General features: G+C 40.5%; 1 protein-coding gene across 2 annotated transcripts in view; it reads left to right on the top strand.

Moving 5' to 3' along the window:
- LOC129510377 (neuronal acetylcholine receptor subunit alpha-7) overlaps window positions 1-24,429 on the top strand; it is a 129,536-nt gene that overhangs the window by 34,853 nt on the left and 70,254 nt on the right. For both annotated transcript variants that reach the window (XM_055326501.1, XM_055326502.1), the window contains one exon: window positions 15,233-15,277. In XM_055326501.1, the coding sequence (XP_055182476.1) occupies window positions 15,233-15,277 (45 nt within the window). The remainder of the gene's footprint in view (window positions 1-15,232; window positions 15,278-24,429) is intronic.

Genomic DNA, 24,429 nt, shown 5'->3' on the forward strand with positions numbered 1-24,429 from the left:
TATTCCAGAGGTCTTAATTGTTTTAAATTGTATTTATTTATTTATTAAATAAATTTATTTTTTATTGGTGTTCAATTTGCCAATGTACAGAATAATACCCAGTGCTCATCCCATCAAGTGCCCACCTCAGTGCCTGCCACCCAGTTAAGTTGTTTTTAATGGTAAGAATGGGAAAAAGTATATCTACTCCATCTTTCCGGAACTTAAGTATTTTTATTGCTCTTGCAGTGAGGATTTAAAAATTCTCTAAGTCAAAATGTATAGTATCAAAAATGAGATAGGAATCATAACTCCTAAAGTTATGTGTACATTAAGGTCAGTATCACATCATGCATATATTTTATTTAGAGAGGTCAAGATACTTAGTAAAGCAGGTTGGATGTGAGAGTTTTATAGAGCAGTTTGGTATTGAAAGAATCAAATCATATTCACGACTAAACAGGGGATGAGAAATAGGAGGATCACCAGAATAGAATTTAAACAATGGATAATACTAAAATGCAATTTTATGCTTTTCTCTCAAAACACATTTTACTGTGTTTTTCACACACATTTTAATGTGTTTTACATTATTTTAGAAACATTTCAGTAATTACATAGTGTTCCCTTTTATGGATATGCTACAGTTTATTATTGGGCAATTAACTTGTTTATAATATTGTTGGCACTATAAGTAATATAATGAATACCTTTGGATTTCCTTGTTTATTCTGATTCCTGATTATTTCTTTAAAGTCATTTCTTAGATGTGGAATAAGCCCAAAAAGTTAATTTTTTTTAAGTCTCAACATAAAGGCAAATTTCAAGGTTGCTTTGAAGAAAGTATGTAGCAGTTTATACATTGACTCACAGTGTTGGAAACTACCAGTTTTGCTATACCATTATCAGCTTCTGAACATTACCACTTTAAAATACTTAAAAGGTTACTTGGTTTATTTTATATACATACATCTTTACATTAGTACAAATTTAAGAAAAAGGTCTATAGCTGTGGAAGCCAATCGTTCTTTCATTTTCTCAGGATCATTTCTTACTATGCATGGTGAGAAATCTGTGAGCCCATACCCAGAGGAGGACAAATCCACAATGTGGAAATGTAGCAGTATTTCAGAGTTTTGTTCATTTATAAATTTGATGTCAAAATCAATCCAATAAAATGAGAGAAGACAAACCATATTCAATGGCAATCTGTCACTTATTTTCCATTTGTATATTTTGAGAAGTCTCATTTTACCCCTTTCACCCAAAGCAGCTACACATATTCATAATCTTTATGGTATTCTTCCTTTCCTTTTCATTTGTGAATTTATTGGGCAATTTTTTTTCTTATTAGTATCTTTATTCAGTTTGTAAGAGCCAGAAGAGAAGGTGTGTTCTGATGATCTTATCCATTATTCACCTGTGCCTTTCTGATAGAGCTTGCCACTGTCAGAGATTATAAGGACAACTGAGAACAGGGCGTGTCTTTAAACTCCTGGCAAAACAACTTAGGTGGCATCTTGAGAAGGTCTTACTGGGGGCAGAGGGGGAAGTGAGTGCTGCAGCATGTGGTTAGTCAAGGGAGGTTAGGAAGTATCTTTGGGAGCTAGGAAGAAGATAGAGAGCAACTCACTCTGAAAGTTGGTGAAAGTTCTTAAGAAATGTCAAGAAGCACCTCTTTCCCTGGGAAACTCTCCTAATTTCATAACCTAATCCATTATAACAATCTGAATATGGAATCCAAGTTGTTAGGACAAGTTCATCCCCTTGTTAAACTGAAGAGAAACCAATTGTTGTTCTACATTATGATGAATATAAAAATGGGTGCAATTTATTCTGATCCAAAGGTGAAATATGATTATAGAGGGGATTGAGAAGGTGGGAAGTTGTAGAAGAGAGATTCAGCCATAGTTGTTGTAGATTTAAACTCAGGCATCCCCTGCATAAGCATTTTTCTTCTTAGCAAATTCAGGGTTTATAAGGAAAAAAAATTTTGCTGAAATATTAAGCAGCTGACACATAACAAAAGGTCATTTATTAAGGAAGGGCATACTTTGGAACTTTATGCAAACTATTTAATCACTGGAATCATGAAAAAGTTCCAAAGTCATTCTGTTCCTGATTTTGTGATAGGAACATTTTTCTTGGTAATTGGTATAGTGTGCTTTATGACATGAATCACTTCATTGTACTACCCAGAAGAAGAAATGAGGTCTGTGAATAGTCTGAATTTGGCTTATTTAGCTCCTCATTGTTCCATGTAGAATAGGGTATCTGAATATGCTCTGTATTAGATGGGAGATGGACTTTTGGGCTGAGGAAGGGAGAGGTATAGAATTTTCCTTTCTTAATGTGAGAACTCTGCGGTGGTTAGAATGAATTACTGAGTTATTTCTGGGTACTGGCAATTTATTAGCTTTCTACAAGTCCATAAGAAAAGGACTAGAGCCTAAAGATCTGTAGAGGACTCATTATTTATAGATTGTATAGACAAGCAAAAAAGATCCTGTAATTACACTTGGGAACCACAAATTTAATAAAGTTCTTTGAGATTTCTCAAAATCTTCATGATAACAGCACGAACTGGGAATCTGAGAGGGCATCATAGTGCTTTCTTTTCGTTGATGTACATCATTTGGGTAATACTTTTTAGCATTCAGGTTTCCAAGGTGACCCCAGCCTGGTTTCTTTAAAGGGTAGAACCTTAAATACAGGCTTCTCTGCTACTGTGTTCCTAGGTTTGGAGTTCGCACTAGGGGCTTCCTAGGTAGCTGCATGCATGAGAACATCAAAACCTCAGAACAGGCATGCTGGGCCATGTTGGGCCACCTTTAGATCAGGATGGGACCTGTGGAACCCCTGTAGAGGATGAAGTGTTGCCATATAATGCTCCTGCCTCTCCATATTGGCAGAGAGCAGGGCCTTAATAAAAGTCTGTCACCAGAGGTGGGCATTTGATCACATAATTAGCTTGAAGAGAAAGAACGTTGGGTCAGCTGCTATGAGAAAGTCCTTTGGACTACTTCAGTGGTGCTCATCACCCCCAACATGCACCTGTGTCAGGTTCCCATGCACAGATTGCACCCACACCCGTGCTCAGCCACCAACTGACCTCAGACTTCTCTGAAGGGGTTCAGTGGTAGATATTGGCTTATCTTTTTACAGAAGCCCCCACCATCTGGCCTCTCCTTTACTAGATCTTTGGTTGCTTTAAATGCCCATCTTTTCCTTTCCTGTTGTATTTTTTTGAAATATTTGGAAGAGGGAAATATTCCCATATTGCTTCTTATCTTCTTCTTGATTAAGATGTTCAGGGTAGCATGCTATTTGGAAATGTGTGACAGGGACTCTCAACTTCTTTTCCTGAGTTGCAACTGTTGGTGCTCTGAAATTACCACAATGAAATTCAGTTTTTCTAATTCCTATAGTTTAGCAATATGTTCCTATAGATCATTCCCATTAGCCTTCTCTGTTTGAATGAGTTTAGTAACATTTGCAAACTTAGAAATGTCTCTGCCTTTCAGATAATGTGTAAAAATCTCACTGTTGATTCTGGAGGAAATGCCTGTGTAGGCTCTTTGCCCCCACTTGTTTTTTGAACATTGGAATGAATGATGTTGAGATTGATCGTTAGAAGTCTCTACTAATTCTCATACCTTCTTTAACTTTCATTATCTGTAAAAATACACTTTACACCATAGTCCATCAATTCTAAGATTTTTTTTTCACATTGTAACATTTTTGGAAAATACACGTGTCTTACAGTTGAATAGGATTTCAGACTTGATGTCAGTGTCTTGTTCTGATGCTTGCTTTGTCTCCTCAGATTATTTTTTCTTGTCTTTTAGTTGCCTTGTGGTTTTTCTGTCATAAGCCAAAAATGATTTTTAAGGTAATAGGAATTGAGGCAAACACCATTAGTATGAGAATTTCTATTAGTTTGGCTAGTGATTACGTGTTACCGTTTGCTGTAGCTTGCCAGAGGCCTTAAATTCCTCTAGTGTCTTTATTTTTGTTTCCCTTGCTTGACCTTGACCTGCCCTTGACACCCTTGGTCAGGGAGCTTTCAGCTTTACCCATTGGTGTCCTACTGGAACCTTGTGGTGTTATGGCAAGGTGAGGAGAGGAAGCATGCTAGGATGAAATCTCAGTCTTTTGGAGGGTCTGTGCTCTGGGGGTGTGAGCTCAAGTGTTTCCTGGTGATATAGCTCTTCCCTTCCCCATTCTGTAGAGTCAGAAAGACTACAGGGTACTGGTATGGGTGGGATGCCCTCTCCCCAGCAGGAATAGATCTGACAAAGTCTGAAGGGTACGCCTTTGCTAAGGAGAAGGCTCTAAATGGCCTGGTCCCCTAGAGTTGCTCCTTCCCTCTCCATGTCAGAGTTATAAGTTGATCTTTTTTTGCATATTTTCCATGAGAACTTGGGGGAGTGCTGCTGGAGATAAAATCCATGAAAGTGTAGGGGTGTCCAAAGGACTGTGGCCTGTGTCATGTGGATGGATGTGGTGTGGAGTTTGGTTCAGTTCCCCTCACCTGTGAAATCAAAGCTTTTTCTTCAGTTCCACCAAGGCACTGCTCAAGCTCTCTGTGAATATAACTGGCCACCACGGTTCTACCTCCAAGGCTCTTCCAGTATCAACTCATGTATTCATAATGTTCATTTCAGTTTGCTCTTGTATTCTTTGTATTGAGGGATTTCTCATATTTTTTATGAGCTTAAGTTTTATATTTAAAAAGCTTTGATTGATTTCCCCCCCAGTATTTCTAGGTGTTTTGTGACATGATGGTATTCATGTTATGGAATCTACTGTTTTACCAGAACCTGTGCACTTAATTTTCTCAATGTGTCTATTCTCCATTTCAGCTCCAGTTCTATCTTCCTGTGTCACCTCCGTCTCTGACCTCTTCCTTAATTGACTTAATCTCTTTGTGTTTTTCCTCTGCACAAACTGTGATTATCTCATGCCTTGCTTTCATGCCAGTAACTCAGTTTTTAGCTGGGTCTATTTTGTCCCTTTTTGTGTCTAACTTATTAGATAATGTGGTCGTGTTGTTTTGGTTCTCAGTTTATTTCTTTAACTCTGAAGTTTCCCTTTCATTTCATTTGGTTATTTTGTAATTTTGCCTTTGAAATCATGTTTAATTTGACCCAAGGCTTTATTAAGTTATATAGTATAGAGAACTCATGTGAAGCATGCCCTTCTTGTTTGGGCTTTTTTCCAGACTATGTTTTATATTTTAGTTATTCCTATCTTGCCTTCCTTTCTTCTTTGTATTTGCTATTTTAAAAAATACATCCATTCATTCATTTATTACCTTAGTTTGTTTATGCAGCTGTCATTCCAATTTTTTTCCCTCTTGCCCAGACCTTATCCTCATAATCTCTCTACTCATACTTTTTAATTTTCTGAGTTGCAATGGTGGTGAACTTTTTTTAACATCATTTTTGTCCCTTATTAGAAATATTAGAAATATTTCTACAAATAGCAACAAAGAAAGAAAATGTTACTGCTTTGTATTCTGCTCCCATCTTCCCTTCACATACTTCGTCCCCTCCTCTCTGGCCTTTTGAACCCAACTTTGCACCAGTTACACATGGGGTGTTCTTTTGGGATGCCCATATCCCCAGCTCGTGTCTTTAGAGGACCCTCAGTTATAATGAGATGTGCTGTAGCCAGTTCCCACCAGGGTTCATCGGAAGGCTTGGTGCTGAAGTTGCACACATTTCTGTAATTTCTCAGGCCCATTTGTGGGGGTCTGGAGGTGTATGTGATTTTTCTTAGCCTAATTGAAGATAATATGTCATGTGTGCTGTGTGTGTGGTAAACAGTAAAGGCAATGTTTGGACACTGATTCAGTTAGGATGATGGTTAATGATGGGAAAATTATTGCGTCTGTTCAAGGAGAATTGAGATAAGCTTGATTCCTGGATCACCCAGGGCCACTGAAGCCCTTCTGACCTCTCCTGCACTGCATAATCTCCCCTGCTCCCATTGTCACACCTTCCACTTCCTGGCTCTGCTAACTCAAGATGTGATGTCTTCTTTGTTAGGTTTTACTCTCATGATCCCCTTCATGGGCTTCATTCTTCCAATTTTGGTTCTTCTTGGGGAGATAGGGAGGCCCTCTCTCTTATAGAAGTGGAAAGAAGGCCTTTCAGTTCCAATTAGAAACGTATTCTTGAAACCTCCCCCTCCTTGGGGAACCTGAGCAGTGCTGGGGCTGGGGTGCTCTCAGCAGGAACCTTACAAGGTCAGAGCCAGTAACTTCCCCGGGGAATCCCTCTCATATCTGTACACATAGGCAGTTGGACTGGCTTGATGATGGGCTCCAGTCCCTTCAATATTGGACTGGGAAGTGGGTTTTGTTCAGGAAAGAAAATCAGTTGGCATCGGTCAAATCAAGGACTTAAGCTTAGGACACACACTTACCCTTAGTTCACCTGGTATGAATACTTTCCAGGGAGTCAGCCTGATGGGCCACTTTTGGTGATATGTTGTCTTACCTGGGATTAAGTCAGTAAGGAATTACACACTGACCTATTAGAAGGAAAACAAAAATTATGTGTGTATGTATGTGTGTGTTTGTGTGTGTGTGTGTGTGTGTTATACTCTGACCTGATTTTACAGATTTCTTCAAGTCTTTCTCAGCATTACTCCTGAAAACAGTATTGTAGAGCTATGCAGAATTAACTTTGATAGTTAAAAATAGAATAAAAGATAAAAATCACTTTGGGTAGTTCTAAAGGCAGTTTTCCAAGTCTGTTTCAGTGGAGTTCTTTGGAGCATTGTCTACAGTATCAGGCTTTTCAGAGTGCTGTGTTTTATTTTTTTATTTTTTCAAAACAGTTTATTCATAAAGAGAGAGAGAGGGAGGCAGAAACATAGGCAGAGGGAGAAGCAGACTCCATGCAGGGAGCCAGATGTGGGACTTGATCGCTGCACCCCACGATCACACCTTGGACTGAAGGCAGACACTCAACCACTGAGCCACTCAGACATCCCAAGGGTGCTGTGTTTTAAAGGACCATAGCATAACACATTTCCATTGTTAGTACTTAACAATACTGTTAGAAATAAGTATATATCTTTAACCAGGTCAGTGATTAAGGAGTTCCAGAGCCTCAGTAGGAAAATACTGAGGTTCCTGGGCCAAGCTGGCCATGAAGCTGGGTAGCTGGCAGAAGGAGACACATCTATATCATGAGGGAACTGTGTTACACACATTCTTTTTGAAAAGATTCACATTTTCTCATTCATACATCACAGAATACACTTAACTCATTAAGAAAATTAAATATTGACGTCAAGACATTTACCTGTTAGGCCTAGATTTCAGTGAGAATAAAACTAATGTAATTATGTGCCACCTCCAAAGATAGGCAGTCATATAGAGAGGAGATTTTGCCTGTGTGGGCCAACCTTCTAAGCTTCCCCAGTACCTGTGTCAGAGGAACTTGTTTCTGATCATTGAAAAGTGGAAAACCTTATTATGTTATAGGCACTTTTTGTGTGCTATTTATTTAATCTTTGCAACTTTCTGGAGAGATGGCAATCAGTTTCCTATTTTTATGTAGAGGAAACCAAGTCTGGGTAAAGCGCAGGGACCACCCCAAGTTTACACAACTTGTTAGTAATACACGCAGTCTGCCTGTGATATCTAGACTTTTCAGTTGTACTCCTAAGACATAGACCCCGAGCAACCCCAAAATGGTAACAGAGATGGAATAGGGCTCTGCACCCTTTGAGGGCCAGGTCTTTAGGTACAAGAAACAGAATGTTTCACAAATGCTGAGCCCTTTGCCAGTGTCTTTCAAGCTTTTAAGCTTCAGGACCCTTTTACTTTCATAAAAGTTATTGGGAATTCCCCCCCCCAGGTTTTTTTACGTGGGTTATATCAATCAATATTTACCATGTTAGAAATGAAAATTAAGAAAACAGTTTAAGTTCACTAATTGACTTAATATTATAATAAACCCATGCCATGTTAATGTAACTAATATTTTTCTGAAAAGTAACTGTATTTACTGAAGCAAAACAATTTTAGTGAGAAGGGTGGCACTGTTTTATATTTTGCAAATCTCCTTAATGCCAAGCTTAATAGAAGGCAACTGGATTCTCTTATCTTCTGTATTTAGTCTGCTGCTGACATCATATGCAATGTGTTCTCTGCAAAGCTCTACTCAGTGCTCATGAGGAAATGAGGGGGAAAACAGCCTAATAACATCTACTGATTATGAAAAAGGTTTTGACTTCACTGATTCTCTAAAGCATCTCAGAACCTTAGAGGTTCCCAGACTATACTTGGAGAACTCCTGTATAATAGAAATACCAAAGGGAACCACTTTTCATTAACATCACCAAGGTGCTCACTATTATGACATTGGGAGCAGAGTCTCATTGTGGCTCAAACACAGGTGTTGAGATAAACAGGTAAAGGGTTGGATCTCAGCTTCCACACTGAGTTGTGTGACCCAGGGCCAAAAGCTTGTTTTGTTTCACAGTTGATAGTTTAATGCACTCCCCTCCCTCCTGATTATAAAGGAGAAATACACTCACTTCAAACAGAACAGACATATTACGTTAAATTTGGGCTCTCTGATAATCCCCATTGTTAAATGAGAATAATAATAGTACTGACTTTCCTGAGTTGGTACAAGACTGAATGAGTTGAAAGAAAAGTGTATGCATGCATGTGTGCACATGTGACATTTGAAAGAATGCAAATGTCTACTGAAGTTTTAGCTATGCTATTTTCAGATATTATTTGCTGATATTCTCTGTAGTAAAAATCATGTGCTTGTTCGCCTTTTGCCTGTCTTTCTATTGGATTGTCCGCCCTTTTCTTACTGATTTATAGGAGTTTATATCTTATTCTGGATAGGAGTAGAGTTTTTTTTTTTTTGTTTTGTTTTGTTTTGTTTTTGTTTTTGTCAGACCTACTATCTTGCTGACTCAGGAAAAACCACAGACTCTCAGTTTATTATTCTATAAAACTAGGACAAAATATGTTTGGTGTAAAATTAAATTAGATAAAAGAAGTAATCCTTGGTATAAACTATAGAGACTACACAAATAGGAATTTCTGTTATCCAACACTTTTCTCTACAGACAAGAATTTAGATACAGTGAGATGTATTGTTGTCTACTTTTTCCAAGCATCTATACAAAAGCAAAGGAAAAGTGTTGGGAGCTCTGCAAAATAATGTTGAATAATGTTGCTGTACAACTTCCAAAAGAATAATTGCTCTATGAAATGCAAGATAGCACATTACACATCATCAGAACTGTTGTACTCAAAGAAAATACATGATTATTCTGGGAGATTGATTTAAAAAGCATGGCTGCTTAAATCAAAATATATTTAAAAAACTTGTCCCTTTATTGGGGTACAGTTGACCTAGAAAAAGCTAAACAGATGCAATGTATACTACTTGACGGGTTTTGAGATGAATATATACACGTGAAACCCTCCCCACAATCTAAACCATAAGCTATCATCTTAAAAATTCCTTCTTTCTTTCTTTCTTTTCTTTTCTTTCTTTCTTTCTTTCTTTCTTTCTTTCTTTCTTTCTTTCTTTCTTTCTTTCTTTCTTTCTTTCTTCTTCTTTCTTTCTTTCTTTCTTTCTTTCTTTCTTCTTTCTTTCTTTTCTTCTTTCTTTCTTTCTTTCTTTCTTTCTTCTTCTTTCTTTCTTTCTTTCTTTCTTTCTTTCTTTCTTTCTTTCTCTTTCTTTCTTCTTTCTTTCTTTTTCTTCTTTCTTTCTTTCTTTCTTTCTTTCTCTTCTTTCTTTCTTTTTCTTCTTTCTTTCTTTCTTTCTTTCTTTCTTTCTTTCTTCTTCTTCTTTCTTTCTTTCTTCTTTCTTTCTTTTCTTTCTTTCTTTCTTTCAAATGCTTAACATATAATATTCCCTTTTAGCAGATTTTATTATTTATTTATTTATTTATTTATTTATTTATTTATTTATTTTTATTGGAGTTCAATTTGCCAACATAGAGAATAATACCCAGTGCTCATCCCATCAAGTGCCCCCCTCAGTGCCCGTCACCCAGTCACTCTCACCCCCCCTGCCCGCCTCCCCTTCCACCACCCCTAGTTCATTTCCCAAAGTTAGGAGTCTTTCATGTTCTGTCTCCCTTTCTGATATTTCCCACTCATTTTTTCCTCCTTTCCCCTTTATTCCCTTTCACTATTTTCCACATTCCCCAAACGAATGAGACCATATAATGTTTGTCCTTCTCCAATTGACTTATTTCACTCAGCATAATACCCTCCAGTTCCATCCATGTCGAAGCAAATGGTGGGTATTTGTCATTTCTAATGGCTGTGTAATATTCCATTGTATACATACACCACATCTTCTTTATCCATTCATCTTTCTATGGACACCACAGTTTGGCTATTGTGGACATTGCTGCTAGAAACATCGGGGTGCAGGTGTCCCGGTGTTTCATTGCATCTGTATCTTTGGGTAAATCCCCAACAGTGCAATTGCTGGGTCATAGGGCACATCTATTTTTAACTCTTTGAGGAACCTCCACACAATTTTCCAGAGTGGCTGCATTTTTAGGCATATAATATAGCATTGCTAAGTATAGGCTCCATGTCTCACAGGAGATCTCTAGGAATTATTTATCTTGCAGAGTTGAACCTTTTTTTCCTATGAACTAAGACCTCTCATTTCCCTGGCAGCCACCATTCTACTCTGTGCTTCTGTGAGCTCAACTATTTTAGATTCCTCATAAAAGTGGAATCATGTAGTATTTATTTTTCTGTGTCTGGCTTATTCCACCTAGGATGGTGTCCACTAGGTTCATAGGTTCATCTGTGCTGTCACAAATAGCAGAATTTCCTTATTTTTTAAGGCTGAATAATATTCTGAAGTGCTCAGATTAAACAAAACAAAACAAAACCAAAAACAAATGAGGCATTAGGCTTGTTGGCGTTGAGGATGCTTTGCTGCAAGGGCTTCCTGTGACTCCCTGGCAACCACAGGTCCTGTCTCTTCCTTTGTGGTCCCAGGGTCAAGAAGGAGTGTGAGTCTTACAGTAGAGCTCTGTGGTGAGAGTAGCCCCACAGGGATAACCACTGGCACTGAGTCACATGTCATGACTTGTATGATGCTCTCTTTGCCTCTTCCACTCTGGGAGGTGTTCAGGGCAACTGTTAATCTCCTTGTTCCTAGGAGAGAAAATTGAAACCCACAGAATCTGAGTGGCTGAGATTGAAAGCCTGGAGCCTGGTGGGTCTTCTGCTGGTATGGGATCTGCCCCTGCATGCCATCCTGCCAGGCTGGGTCAGGACAGAAATGGCCAAGTGGCAGCCTAAGAGTCTGGAATCACTGAAACCCATGTTCAGATTCTGTGCTGCTTGTTGGGCCAGGGTTTGGGACTAGGGTTTGGAGATAGCATTCCCCCTTCCCACAGGAATCCTAGAGTTTGATCAGTGTGTCATCCAGCTATTGAATGGAGCCTCATCAGCTAATTCAGGATTTAAACCAGCTCAAGTGCAGTGCAGGAAGCTGGTGGCTTTACTGTCAGTGGAGGATGTTCAGATGAAAGGGAGGGATATTTCCCTCTTGGGTTAAGTGAGTAGATTCTGAGCGATGGGGGTGGAGCCCCTATATATACTGCCAGGAACATCCTAATGCCTGAGGCCAGAGAGGCATCTGGGGACTACAGATCCATCTGCCAACTTTCCAAACTAAAGGCTGGGTCTCTGTGCCTAGTTCTCCACATTACCTCGGCATCTGCAGCAGTATGCAAACCCTGAGGCACAACTACTGAATGCAGGCTGGAATTGTGCCTTAGGCTCTCCGGCAGAAGGCTCTGGAAGCAGGGCACTGTGGGTGTGCTGGGAGTGTCAGGAAGGGAGGGCTAGAGGCTGGTATGGGCTTGGGCACCAGGGTGTGTAGGAGACTTGACCACTGTAGACTATCTGGGCTCTGAGTCACCTGAGCTGCAACCCTGAAGGGCTACCGAGGGACGTCCATGTCCTCTTCAGGCATGTGGCTGTCCTCTGTGTTTATAACTCCAGGAGCTGGTTGCCAAGTATTTCCTGAAGTAGGCTGGACTGTAGTAGGCCAGGGAGGTTCTTCCTCATGCTTAACTATAATCTGTCTCCCTAATGCCTCGCCTCACTGCTCCGCATTCTCCTATGTAAAGACAAAGTCTGCCTGAGCCTCTGGTGAGCCAGGAGTCAGCCTCAGTCCAAGGCAGAAGCAAGGAGGAAGGTGTGGGGGAGAGCAGGCCTCACCAGGAGGTGAGGAGAAGTGAGGTTTTGAAGGGCAAATGGTACAAATGATGACATGAGAGATCCATGTCTTTTGGTCTTCCAATATCATAGGGCATAAAAATGAAGGCTCATCCTTGCCACTCCACCCTGTCATCTTCTCTGAAGGTACTCTGCTCTCTTCCTTTTTGTAATTATATCACTATTGAGTTGTGTAATCCCAGCCCCAACTCACATTTTTACATTCTGTGAGCTCAAGAGCAATGTTCATCTCTTACCATAACAAGTCTAGATGGAGTAATGCCAGAGACAGGAAGTGTTCTGTAAACACTTGTTGAATGAATGAATGAATGAATGGACACTTGAACACTTGACAGGACTATGAAAAGACTATGTACTTCACTAGGAACCTTAGACTTTATTCTTCCAGCAGTGCAGCTGGATGAGAGCAGAGAGGCCCCATCTGGAGCTGAGTAAAGTCAGACTATGTGTGGTGGGGTACTGTCTTCATCTTGGGCTACTGTAATGAACATACCACAGACTGGGTGGCTTAAACAACACACATTTATTTCTCACAGATGTGGATGCTGAGAAATCCAAGATTAGTGCATGGGCAGATCTGGTTTCTGGTGAGAACCTGCTTTCTGGTTCATAGACTATATTCTCTCTATGTCCTCACGTGGCGGAAAGGGCAGGAGAGCTCTCTTGGGTCTCTATTATAAGGCACTAATCCCATTCATGGAGGCTCTGCTCTCATGACCTAATCTTCCAAAGCTTCAGCTTCCAGATACCATCACAGTGGGGGTTAAGTTTGAACCCCAAACATTCACTGTGTGATGGGGAAGGGACACTGCTCATGGGAATGGGAAAGAGGTAGGATACCTTGTTGCTGTGCAGACTTAGAGAGCCCAGAGTCTTAGCCAGCAGGTGGCCCTGGGATGGAAGCTGAGGAAAGAGATCCACCCTGGGAATGCACATAGCAGCCTCTTTGCCAATCTGCAGGCTGGTCCTTCTGAGTCTCCAAGGAGGACTCCCCTACCTGGCATCGTTGTGCTCCCGGGCGGTGGCTGGCTGCTGCTCAGTGTTGATTACAGTTTGAAACGCCGGCACTTCAGTCCCATGCTGCTACATATGCAGAAATTCCGTTTCACTCTAATGAGGTTTCAGTTGGAATGTTGGAAAGAAGAAAGCCTTTTAATTAGATTGGTAGTAATTGAGCTCCCAAACCACAGAAGCCTTTTTTCTCAGAAGCTGAGACACAGATGCAATTAAAAGAAGGAAAACCACCCAAATGGAACACTGGCTAATTTTAAGTCCATTAAAAATAACAACTCCTTAATAAGTTGATGCAATGAATATATGTCCTAAAAGAGTTCACTGATGCTTTCAAATAATATTGGAGATTGAACTGGAACTAGAGTACTCATGCAGTTCAAATATATGGTTCTATCGGGGACCATTTGTTCAGTATGCAGTACAGAGAAATGTTAGCTATGTAACTTTTTCCACCAAAAAGACTACCATGTTTTATTTTGGAAAATAGGATATATTTTCCCTATCACCAAAATATTTATTTTGGAAATATTTATTTTGGAAAATAGGATATATTTTCCCTGTGCCAAGAAGTGGCATCTTCTTCTGGACACAGCTGTGGTCTAGGACCTACTGGGATGTTGTCCACTGTCCATTCCCAAGCAGCTCTTTTCTTTCTTTGGGATTCACATACCTAGACCTGCCAATTTCACCTCTCAAATTTGCTCAGAGTGTGAGCTGCAGAGCCAGGGGGCATTGATGCATCAAAGAATCTTTGCCAGTTCCTTACATATTCAACACATTTTTATTTTCATGAGAAACAGCATTTATTTCTCATTAGTATCCCTGCCCTCTGACCACGCCCCAGCAGATGCCATGTTCTTTCTGCCATTGGGTCTGTTCTCATGTATGCCATCAGTTAATGGGGCCAGATAATTCCTGTTGGAGGAGCTCACAGTCTCCGCTTCTAGGCACATCTGCTTGGGGGCATTAATAAATATTTTTTTCCTAGAGAGAATGGCAATTGTGAATTTACAGAGTCCTTTAGTTGGGAATTGAGTGCCAAATGCTGAATAACACCATTTCAGTATAAGTATTGCATGAAACTTACTCATTAGTCTGTGTACACTCACTTTTGCTGGGCCATGTTGGGCTTGTCCAGCTGTGATAAGACACTGCTTACATCCCAATTGGAAAGGCTGATGTTGATTAGAATTTTCTTTAGGTTCCTATGCTGGAGCAAAGCTATGGTTAGAGTACAGACCTGCTGGACCCCATCCTTAGGTGGTTTGGAAATGTGGGGAAAAAGACTTTGAGTCAGAAAGATCCAGGTTTGAATAGCTCCTTCATAAAGTTGTGTTACCGTTCTGAAACCTGGTTTACTCATTAGGGCAGAATTTACCTTGCAGGTGTGTGTGGCTAGGCATGCTTCCCAGTAGATAGAAGATGAGAGAAAAGGCAGGCAGATCCACAGTGACCAGGGAGAAATGTAACCCAAACAGCACCATTGGCATACAGCATGGCAGCTTTAACAGGTTATGTTCCCTTTCCTGGGGGAGGGAAGCATGAGATACTTATATTTGTTTAAAACTGTATACATTCTGGTAATAAACTTGACTTTAAAAAAATGGAATTTATTCCCAATTTTATTTTCTTAAGCATATAAATTATTGTAAAGGGTACAAAGGAAAGTAAACTAAATCATTAGCAAGTGTCATCTCTGGATTGTGGGGCTGTGGGGTTTTAATTTTCTTCTTTATACTTCTTCATGTTTTGTAAGTGCTCTATAATAAATGTGCATTACTTTAGAATAAAGAGAAAACCTTAACTCTGGGGAAATGCTGCTTAAGTGTATTTGGAAGCACTTGGTACCTCCTGATTCCCACACACTCCAGGAGTTCCAGCAGTCCCATTCCTGCATGAATAATGATATCACTCCCTCTTTTGTAAACCATATAAACAATATTTATGGTTCTTTCTTTTTCTTTGAAGGATGAGAAGAACCAAGTTTTAACCACCAACATTTGGCTGCAGATGGTAAGTTGAGACAATGGCAATCCTCTACTGGGGGTCTTTCTGCTCTTGCTTTCCAGATGCCAATTCATGAAATGCACGGGAAGCAGAGAGCCTCTGATAAAAACCAGGGCAGTCCTCCCTCACTACACTCAAACTAGTGTATGTGAAATAAAACGTCCACTTTTGGATGTTTCTCACTGCATTGTGCAGGGCTCAGTACATGCTTGTATTTCACTCTAGGTTGATTTAAGGAAATTTTATTATTTAAAATTTTTTATAAGATTTTATTTATTTATTCATGAGAGACACACAGAGAGAGGCAGAGACATAGGCAGAGGGAGAAGCAGGCTCCCTGAAGGGAGCCCAATGTGGGACTCGATCCTGGGACTTCAGGATCGTGCCCTGAGCTGAAGGCAGATGCTTAACAGCTGAGGCACCCAGGCCTCCCGACTTAGAGAAATTTTAAAAGCACTTCATGCAAGAAAAGTAGTAAGATTAAGATCTGCATTGTCTGTAGCAAATCTATAGCATGTCTGTAATCTGTACTGACTGGTCCTAGGGCTCAGGAGACTGCCTCACTCCCCATGCCCTCTGGATGCAAATATGGGTATCCTAGAGAGTTGCCTAAACTAGAGGTCTCCACACTTAGTTTTCTAGTGGCCCCTTCAAAAATTGTGAAGTACTATATTCCATTCATGGATTTTTAACTTGACATCTTAAAATTCTCACCTCAATTTAATGAATTGCAAATGATGTCTCTTCCAGCAACTTACAAATATAGACCTTTGAAAGTAAAACTGTTAGTCTCTATTTTAAGTGGAACCTAAATAACATAATAATTTATGTCTATATCATTCACTTAAGAAATACATGAAGAAGGCCTTCTTCTAACTGCTGGATATTTCACACAGTCCCTGTCTTTGCACTTGAATTGCGATTCCACTTTTCACATAAAATTTTATCCTACTGTAATATAATTTTGTTTGTAGGTCTTTTATTAATCACTCTGTCTTGATTTTCTCAAATGTAAATATTTACATAAAAATTATTCCTTTAGACAATAAGTGTTAATTTTTTTCTTCTAGATTGATTTAGGATTATGGTGATTCTTCGTACTTAATTCATCAAGGTGACATTCATCTCTCTACCAAAGATGGGGCTTTGTTTTAAATTAATTCATAGATGACTATTTTTTATTACCGGAAATGAGACCCCGATGCAGATTTCACTGTAAATTCTATGACTTTTAAAAATAGATGTAGTAATGTGTTGTTCACAATGAAAGACATTTTGTTACAGCAATGTTAATTAATTCCTTGAACTTCTTCCAGATGACATGCCAAAAATCATATAGTTTTATCAGGGTGTATCAGCTGACAGTTTGACTAGTTTCTCTCTCATTCAATTTTGTTGAACGCAAGGAATTAAAGGAATTATAACCCACCTGATCTTTGAAAGTTTTTGTCACCCAATTTTTAGCATAGAGACATTGGTATTTTTCATTGACCTTTTGTTTGCTTCTTGGGTGAGTGTTCCAGGATAGGAGCTGAGATATGGGAAAAATGTCTTTCATTAGGACAAGACATGCATGTGGCAATGGAGAGAAAGAAAACATTCACTTAAATGTGTCCCAGGAGGACGCTTCACTATACATGAGATCCCTCACAGAACCTTTGAGAGATTTCCCTGCAGTATTTAAAGTAACATTCTGTAGTGAGCACATCCTACCCTAAAGCCTGTGCACACCTGCTTTAGCTTCCCTCCTTTGGTCATGGGCACAGGGTCTGTACTCCCCTTAGAGGCAGGCCCTCCCTTCTGGGAGGAGGTTCCTTCCTGGTCCTTGCCAAGAGCCTTGCTTTCACAACTGTCCTTGTGGCCGCATAATAGTGTCTGCAGGTCATTTTCATTAGCATACAGACAAACCTCAGTTGTCACCATTAACCCTCAGCAGTGACTCTGGTTTCCTTCTCACCTTTACAGCAAAGTTCCTTTCCCAACCCATGCCTGACCCTGACTGTCACCAGTCTATTCACATGCATTCTCAGTTAAACTCAGCCTTGGGGTGAGCAAACTACTAACTCTCAAGGTTGCTGAATGCTATCCTATGAATAACATTTCCCCCAATTGTTTTGTTGAAAATTTTCAAATATACTTAAAAGTTGAATTTACGGTGAGTCTGTATCCTCACCTCTTAGATTCTGTAATTAGCATTTTACAATTCTTGCTTTATTCCATAGTTGGCCATCTATTCATCTTTCTATAGATCTAGCTTATTTTTGAGTTCAGTTCAAAGTAGAATAGCAGACAGTGGTCACTTTCACTTATATGTTTCATGAAGCTCTTTGACTAGGGTGTCTTTCAAGGCAAAAACTTTACATACAAGGCAATGAACAGACCCTAAGTGTACTGCCACGGAATGCTTTCAGCTCTTGAGTACCATCTCCCTCAGGAAACAGAACTTTGCCATACCCCAAATGATGTCTGATACCTGCCCTATTCCCACACTCCCTACCAGGGGTAGAACAACAGTATTGTTTTGCCTTTTCTAGGGATTGATTTTTCCCTCTTAGCTTACTGGGTCTCTCAGGAGTGTTTGGGTAGAGTTGATTGGCCCCTCTTTCTTGAAATCGTACTTCACCTAGTGTCTGGAAACCTCTTCTTAGGTTTTTCTCCTAACTCACTCATGACTCCCGAGTTCCCTCTGCTGTCTCTCTTTTTATTTAAAGATTTTACTTATTTATTCATGAGAGAGAGAGAGAGGCAGAGACATAGGCAGGGGGGAGAAGTAGGCTCCATGCAGGGAACCCAACGTGGGACTTGATCTTGGGTCTCCAGGATCAGGCCCTGGGCTGAAGGCAGCGCTAAACCACTGAGCCACCTGGGCTGCCCACCTCTGCTGTCTTTTGATGTCTGTCCAGCCATTCCTTGCTCAGGAGTTGGAGGGCCCAGTATCCAGACTGAAGACACCATTCAGGAGCTAACAGCACCAACCCAACTTCCTCCCTGGTGTTCCCAATGTGGGCACCTAGTAGGCTCTTGATCCCAGTGTGTTCCAGACCATCCCTTCATTCCCTTTTACATTTTTCCCCTCCATAGTTAAGAGAAGAAAAAATTCTTCTCTACCCTTTAAAGTTTTCCAGCTGGACTAAGATTGAATTTACTTGAGACAGATTAATAGGAGAAAAAAAAACAATAAAATTTTGTTATATGCACACGGAGGCCCAATAATGACATTGAGACATACAGAAATGACCAAAGCAGATAGTTTTTGAACTTTTTAGGCAAAGAGACAATAAATCTGTGAGGAATTGGCAGGACAAAAACCCTTAACTTTGGGAGCTTTATTTAGTAAGGAATTCTGAAAGGAATTTGGACTATGCTAGGAAATTAGTAAAAAGTAACAAGGGTTGTTTCTATTGCCTTTCTGGCTCTAAATTTTCTATCTCTGGTGATAAGGAAGTCTCTTTAGCTTCTGGTAGGGAGAGTAACTTTCAGGGGAGAAATTTATTTCCTGCATTCAGGGGGACAGAGGAGGGTCTGAGTGTCCTTCTTGCACAGACTCTTCTAAATAACTTTTATTTAAAATAATCAGTATGCCCAAAGTGGTACATTTTGGGCAGCCTGCCCTTCGGGCCTATAATAGCTGTCTCTATTTGGATAATTGGTAACTCCATGTATTCATTTGTTCAGATTAGAAGCCTCAGAGTCACCCTTAACTCTTGTCTTTCATGCCCACACCTGATCTGGTAGTTTGACCTTTAGAACAGATCTATACTGACCACTGCATGTGAATACCATTGCTTCCACCCTGGAATAATTTTTCTGGAATTAATGAATAAAACAAAAAACTCAACCTAGGAACTGAGGGAGGGCTAAGGTATCATGATACAAAATGGAGCCAACTCCAAATAACATCTAAATGCTGTAGTGAAGGTGAAGCTCTGGGAATTCTGAGAGACAATGCAAATGCTTCCTTTTTAGCATAAAACCAGACATTCCCCATATTCTCGATGGTACATAGTGAGAAATACCTAATATGCTCACTGCATGTTAGGTCACAGACAGATTTGTCTTCCTGATGCCTACATTCCTTATCCCCCAGTAAGCAAATGATCTTCAACAGTGTATATGATTTGGAAATATTTTTTCAAAGGGTATTGTTTTCCAGGAAAGTAGTAACTGCATTATTATTTGTTGCATTGAGTTCGGGGGCACCATAAATAAACATGCTTGCTTTGGAGGATGTCACTGGAGACTTCTAAATTTCTTTCAAGCACAGCTTATTTTTAATTAATTTTTATACTTGCAGAAGTGTATGCCACTTCATTTGTTCTAAAACTCAAATTTGTTATCTCACGTACCTATTCAACTGATCTTTTTGAGTACCTACTATGTAGAAGGCATTGAACTGGGTCATGTGAGAAGGATCCAGAGTAGATGAGACCCAGTTTCTTCTCCTAAGCTATTTATAATAAGGCTGTGAAATTTACATTCTGACCAAAAGGTTAAAATATTGTGACCAAATGACTCCCTAGAGATATGGCAGGAGGCAAGCTGGTGGTGTGGACCGTGGAGTTCACAGGTGGAGAAAATCTCTGCTTTATAGAAATGGAAGGGAAAGAAGGAAACACTCTTCTAAATGTGAAGATCAACAATATTGTTGTATCCTACTGGCTAGTATCTTGTTGACAATTTTTGCATCCATGTTCATCAGGGATATTGGTCTATAATTCTCCTTTTGGTGGGGTCTTTGTCTGGTTTTGAAATTAGGGTGATGCCTCATAGTACGAGTTTGGAAGTACTCCATTTCTTTCTATTTTTCCAAACAGCTTTAGTAGAATAGATATGGTTTGGTTTCTTCTTTATTTTTTTATTTTTTTAACATTTTTTTAATTTGTATTTATTTATCATAGTCACAGAGAGAGAGAGAGAGAGGCAGAGACACAGGCAGAGGGAGAAGCAGGCTCCATGCACCGGGAGCCTGACGTGGGATTCAATCCCGGGTCTCCAGGATCATGCCCTGGGCCAAAGGCAGGTGCTAAACTGCTGTGCCACCCAGGGATCTGGTTTCTTCTTTAAAGGTTTGATAGAATTCCCCAGGGAAGCCATCTGGCCCTGGAATTTTGTGTCTTGGGAGGTTTTTGATGACTGCTTCAATTTCCTCCCTGGTTATTGGCCTGTTCAGGTTTTCCACTTCTTCCATTTCCAGTTTTGGTAGTTTGTGGCTTTGCAGAAATGCGTCCATTTCTTCTAGATTGCCTAATTTATTGGCGTATAGCTGTTCATACTATGTTTTTAAAATCGTTTGTATTTCCTTGGTGTTGGTAGTGATCTCTTCTTTCTCATTCATGATTTTAGTAATTTGAGTCTTCTCTCTTCTTTTTAATAAGGCTGGCTAATGGTTTATCTATTTTATTAATTCTTTCAAAGAACCAACTCCTGGTTTTGTTGATCTGTTCCACAGTTCTTCTGGTCTCGATTTCATTGAGTTCTGCTCGAATCTTTATTAACTCTCTTCTTCTGCTGGGTGTAGGATCTATTTGCTGTTTTTTCTCTAACTCCTTTAGGTGCAAGGTCAGCTTTTGTATTTGAGTTCTTTCCAGTTTTTGGATGGATGCTTGTATTGCGATGTATTTCCCCCACAGGACTGCTTTTGCTGTATCTCAAAGATTTTGAACGGTTGTATCTTCATTCTCATTAGTTTCCATGAATCTTTTTAATTTTTCCTTAATTTCCGGTTGACCCCTTCATCTTTTAGCAGGATGGTCCTTAACCTCCACGTGTTTGAGGTCCTTCCAAACTTCTTGTTGTGATTTAGTTCTAATTTCAAGGCATTATGGTCTGAGAATATGCAGGGGACGATCCCAATCTTTTGGTATCAGTTCAGACCCGATTTGTGACCCAGTATGTGGTCTATTCTGGAGAAAAAGTTCCATGTGCACTTGAGAAGAATGTGTATTCAATTGAGTTTGAGTTTGGATGTAAAGTTCTGTAGATATCTGTGAATTCCATCTGATCCAGTGTATCATTTAAAGCTCTCATTTCTTTGGAGATGTTGTGCTTAGAAGACCTATCGAGTGTAGAAAGCGCTAGATTGAAGTCACCAAGTATAAGTGTATTATTATCTAAGTATGTCTTAACTTTGGTTATTAATTGATTGATATATTTGGCAGCTCCCACATTCGGGGCATATATATTGATGATTGTTAAAAGTACTCTTGTTGGATAGATCCTTTAAGTATGATGTAGTGTCCCTCTTCATCTCTCACTACAGTCTTCGGGATAAATTTTTGTTTATCTGATTTATGGATGGCTACCCCTGTTTTCTTTTGAGGACTATTGGAATGATAAATGGTTCTCCCACTTTTTATTTTCAGTCTGTAGGTGTCCTTCTGTCTAAAATGAGTCTCTTGTAGACAGAAAATAGATGGGTCTTGCTTTTTTATCCAGTCTGACACCCTGCGCCATTTGATGGGGTCATTAAGCCCATTCACGTTCAGAGTTACTATTGAAAGATATGAGGTTAGTGTCATCATAATACTTATTCAGTCCCTGTTTTTGTGGATTGTTCCACTGGACTTCTTCTTAAAGAGGAATTTTAAGAGTCCCCCTTAAAATTTCTTGCAGATCTGTTTTGGTGGTCACATATTCTTTCAGTTCCTGCCTATCTTGGAAGCTCTTTATCTCTCCTTCTATTCTGAATGAAAGCCTTGCTGGATAAAGTATTCTTGGCTGCATGTTCTTCTCATCTAGGACCCTGAATATATCCTGCCAGCCCTTTATGCCCTCCAGGTCTCTGTGGAGAGGTCCGGTGTTAATCTAATATTTCTCCCCTTAAAAGTTAGAGATTTCTTGTCTCTTGCTGCTTTAAGGATCTTCTCTTTGTCTTTGGAATTTGCAAGCTTCACTATTAAATGTCGAGGTGTTGAGCAGTTTTTATTGATTTTGGGGGGGGGATCTCTGTATTTCCTGGATCTGAATGCCTGTTTCCCTTCCCAGATTAGGAAAGTTTTCAGCTATGATTTGTTCAAATACATATTCTGGTTCAAATACATCTCTGTCCCTTTCGGCGCCCTCAGGAACCCCAATTAAATGTAGATTTTTCTTCCTTACGCTGTGTTTTATTTTCCTTAATCTATCCTCATGATCTTTTAATTGTTTTTCTCTTTTTTCCTCAGTTTCCCTCTTTGCCATCAACTTGTCTTCTATGTCATGCACTCGTTCTTCCACCTTGTTAACCCTCGTTATTAGGACCTCTAGTTTGGATTGCATCTCATTTAATTGATTTTTAATTTCTGCCTGATTATATCTAAATCTGCAGTCATGAAGTCTCATGATTCCTTCATGGTTTTTTTTTCAGAGCCACCAGTAGCTGTATAATAGTGCTTCTGAATTGGCTTTCTGACATTGAATTGTAATCCAAATTTTGTAATTCTGTGGGAGAGAGGACTGCTTCTGATTATTTCTTTTGAGGTGAGGTTTTCCTTCTTGTCATTTTGCTCAGTGCAGAGTGGCCAAAAACAAGTTGTACTGGGAAAAGGAGAAAAAGAGAGAAGAGAAGGAAGAAAAAAAAAAAGGAAAAAAAAAAAAAGAAAAGGAAGAAAAGAAAAAAGAAAAAAAGGGGGGGCAGCGGAGGCAAACAGAAATCAAAAAACAAAAAACAAGGGGGAGTATCCTCTGATTCTGTATACTGTAAATCCCTCGACTTCCCCTGGAACTTTCCAGTGCTACTGGGTCAATAATTTGTTTTTCCCCTGTTGGTCGAGCTGGTCATCTGGGGGAGGGGCGTGCTGTGCTGGTTTTTAGGTGTTAGCACTTGGGGGAGCTCCTCAGCCCCCTGCCTTGTGCAGGGCTCAGTGAGTAATGTTTATCCTGTATATCCGGTGAGGCCATCATGAGGCTCAGTGGGGGTTGTTTACCCCGTGAGGCCCCTGGAGGAACAACCACAGTGGCGGGGCCAGCTTTGGAGCCCTGGATTCAGCTCCTGCAGTAACTCTGGAGCTCTCCGTCTGCAGGGGCCTGGATGTTCCCGGGGCGGGGCAGCTGATCTGCTCAGCTCGGGGCAGGAGAGTCCTTGCTGTCCTGTGCCCTCCCGGCTTCTGCCTGTCCCGGGGCGAGGCAGGATCCTGGGCTGTGTCCCCAGCGCCCTGTGCTCCGGGGCCTGCGCTGGTGGAATCACGCTCCTGCCCGCAGCCCCTTTTGCTGGGACCCTCTCCCGGAGCTGCCTCTGAGTTGCCCCCGGGCCTGCGGGGTACCAGCTGCAGCCCTTTAGGGAGCTCGGCGCACTCTCCCCAGGGCGCAGGTGTCTGTTAGTGTCCCAGGGAGCCTGAGGTCATCCCCGCCCTCCTGGGTCCTGCTCTAACTCCCTGTGAGCCCCTTTCTGTCTGGGAAGGTTGGTGAAGCTCCTGCTTCTCCGGGCAGGGCTTTCCTGTCCTGGGGACACTCGCCCTGGCCTCAGCCCGGCTCCTCGTGGGGCCCCTCCCTCTTGGAGGCCTTTTGTTTCTTTATTTCTTTCTTCCCCGTCTTCCTACCTTGATAGAAGCGTGAACTCTTCTCACTGTAGCATTCCAGCTGTTCTCTCTTTAAATCTCAGGCCGCATTCGTAGGTTTTCAGGATTATTTGAAGGTTATCTGGGTAATTTGGTGGGGACAGGTGACTTGGGGACCCTACTCTTACGCCATCTTGCCCCGCCTGGAAAACATTTATATTTACTGATTTATTATAAAGAATACTGGTCAGGAAACATTATATGGTCTCAATCATTTGGAGAATATAAAAAATAGTGAAAGGGAATAAAGGGGAAAGGAGAAAAAAAAAGTGGGAAATATCAGAAAGGGAGACTGAACATGAAAGACTCCTAACTCTGGGAAACTAACTAGGGATGGGGGAAGGGGAGGAGGGCAGGGGGTGGGGGTGACTGGGTGGCGGGCACTGAGGTGGGCACTTGACAGGATGAGCAGTGGGTGTTATTCTGTATGTTGACAAATTGAACACCAATAAAAAATAAGTTTATTAAAAAAAAGAATACTGGTCAGGAACAACTGAATGGAAGAGATGCATAGGGCAAGGTGTGGGGAAGGCACAGCTTTTCTGCTCTTCATGGGCTAGTAACTCTCCTAGCACCTGGATATGTTCACCTTGTTGTTCAGGAGTTTTTATAACACAGTCTCCA

This window comes from Nyctereutes procyonoides, unplaced genomic scaffold, assembly GCF_905146905.1.
Source record: "Nyctereutes procyonoides isolate TBG_1078 unplaced genomic scaffold, NYPRO_anot_genome, whole genome shotgun sequence".
Taxonomy (NCBI): Eukaryota; Metazoa; Chordata; class Mammalia; order Carnivora; family Canidae; genus Nyctereutes; species Nyctereutes procyonoides.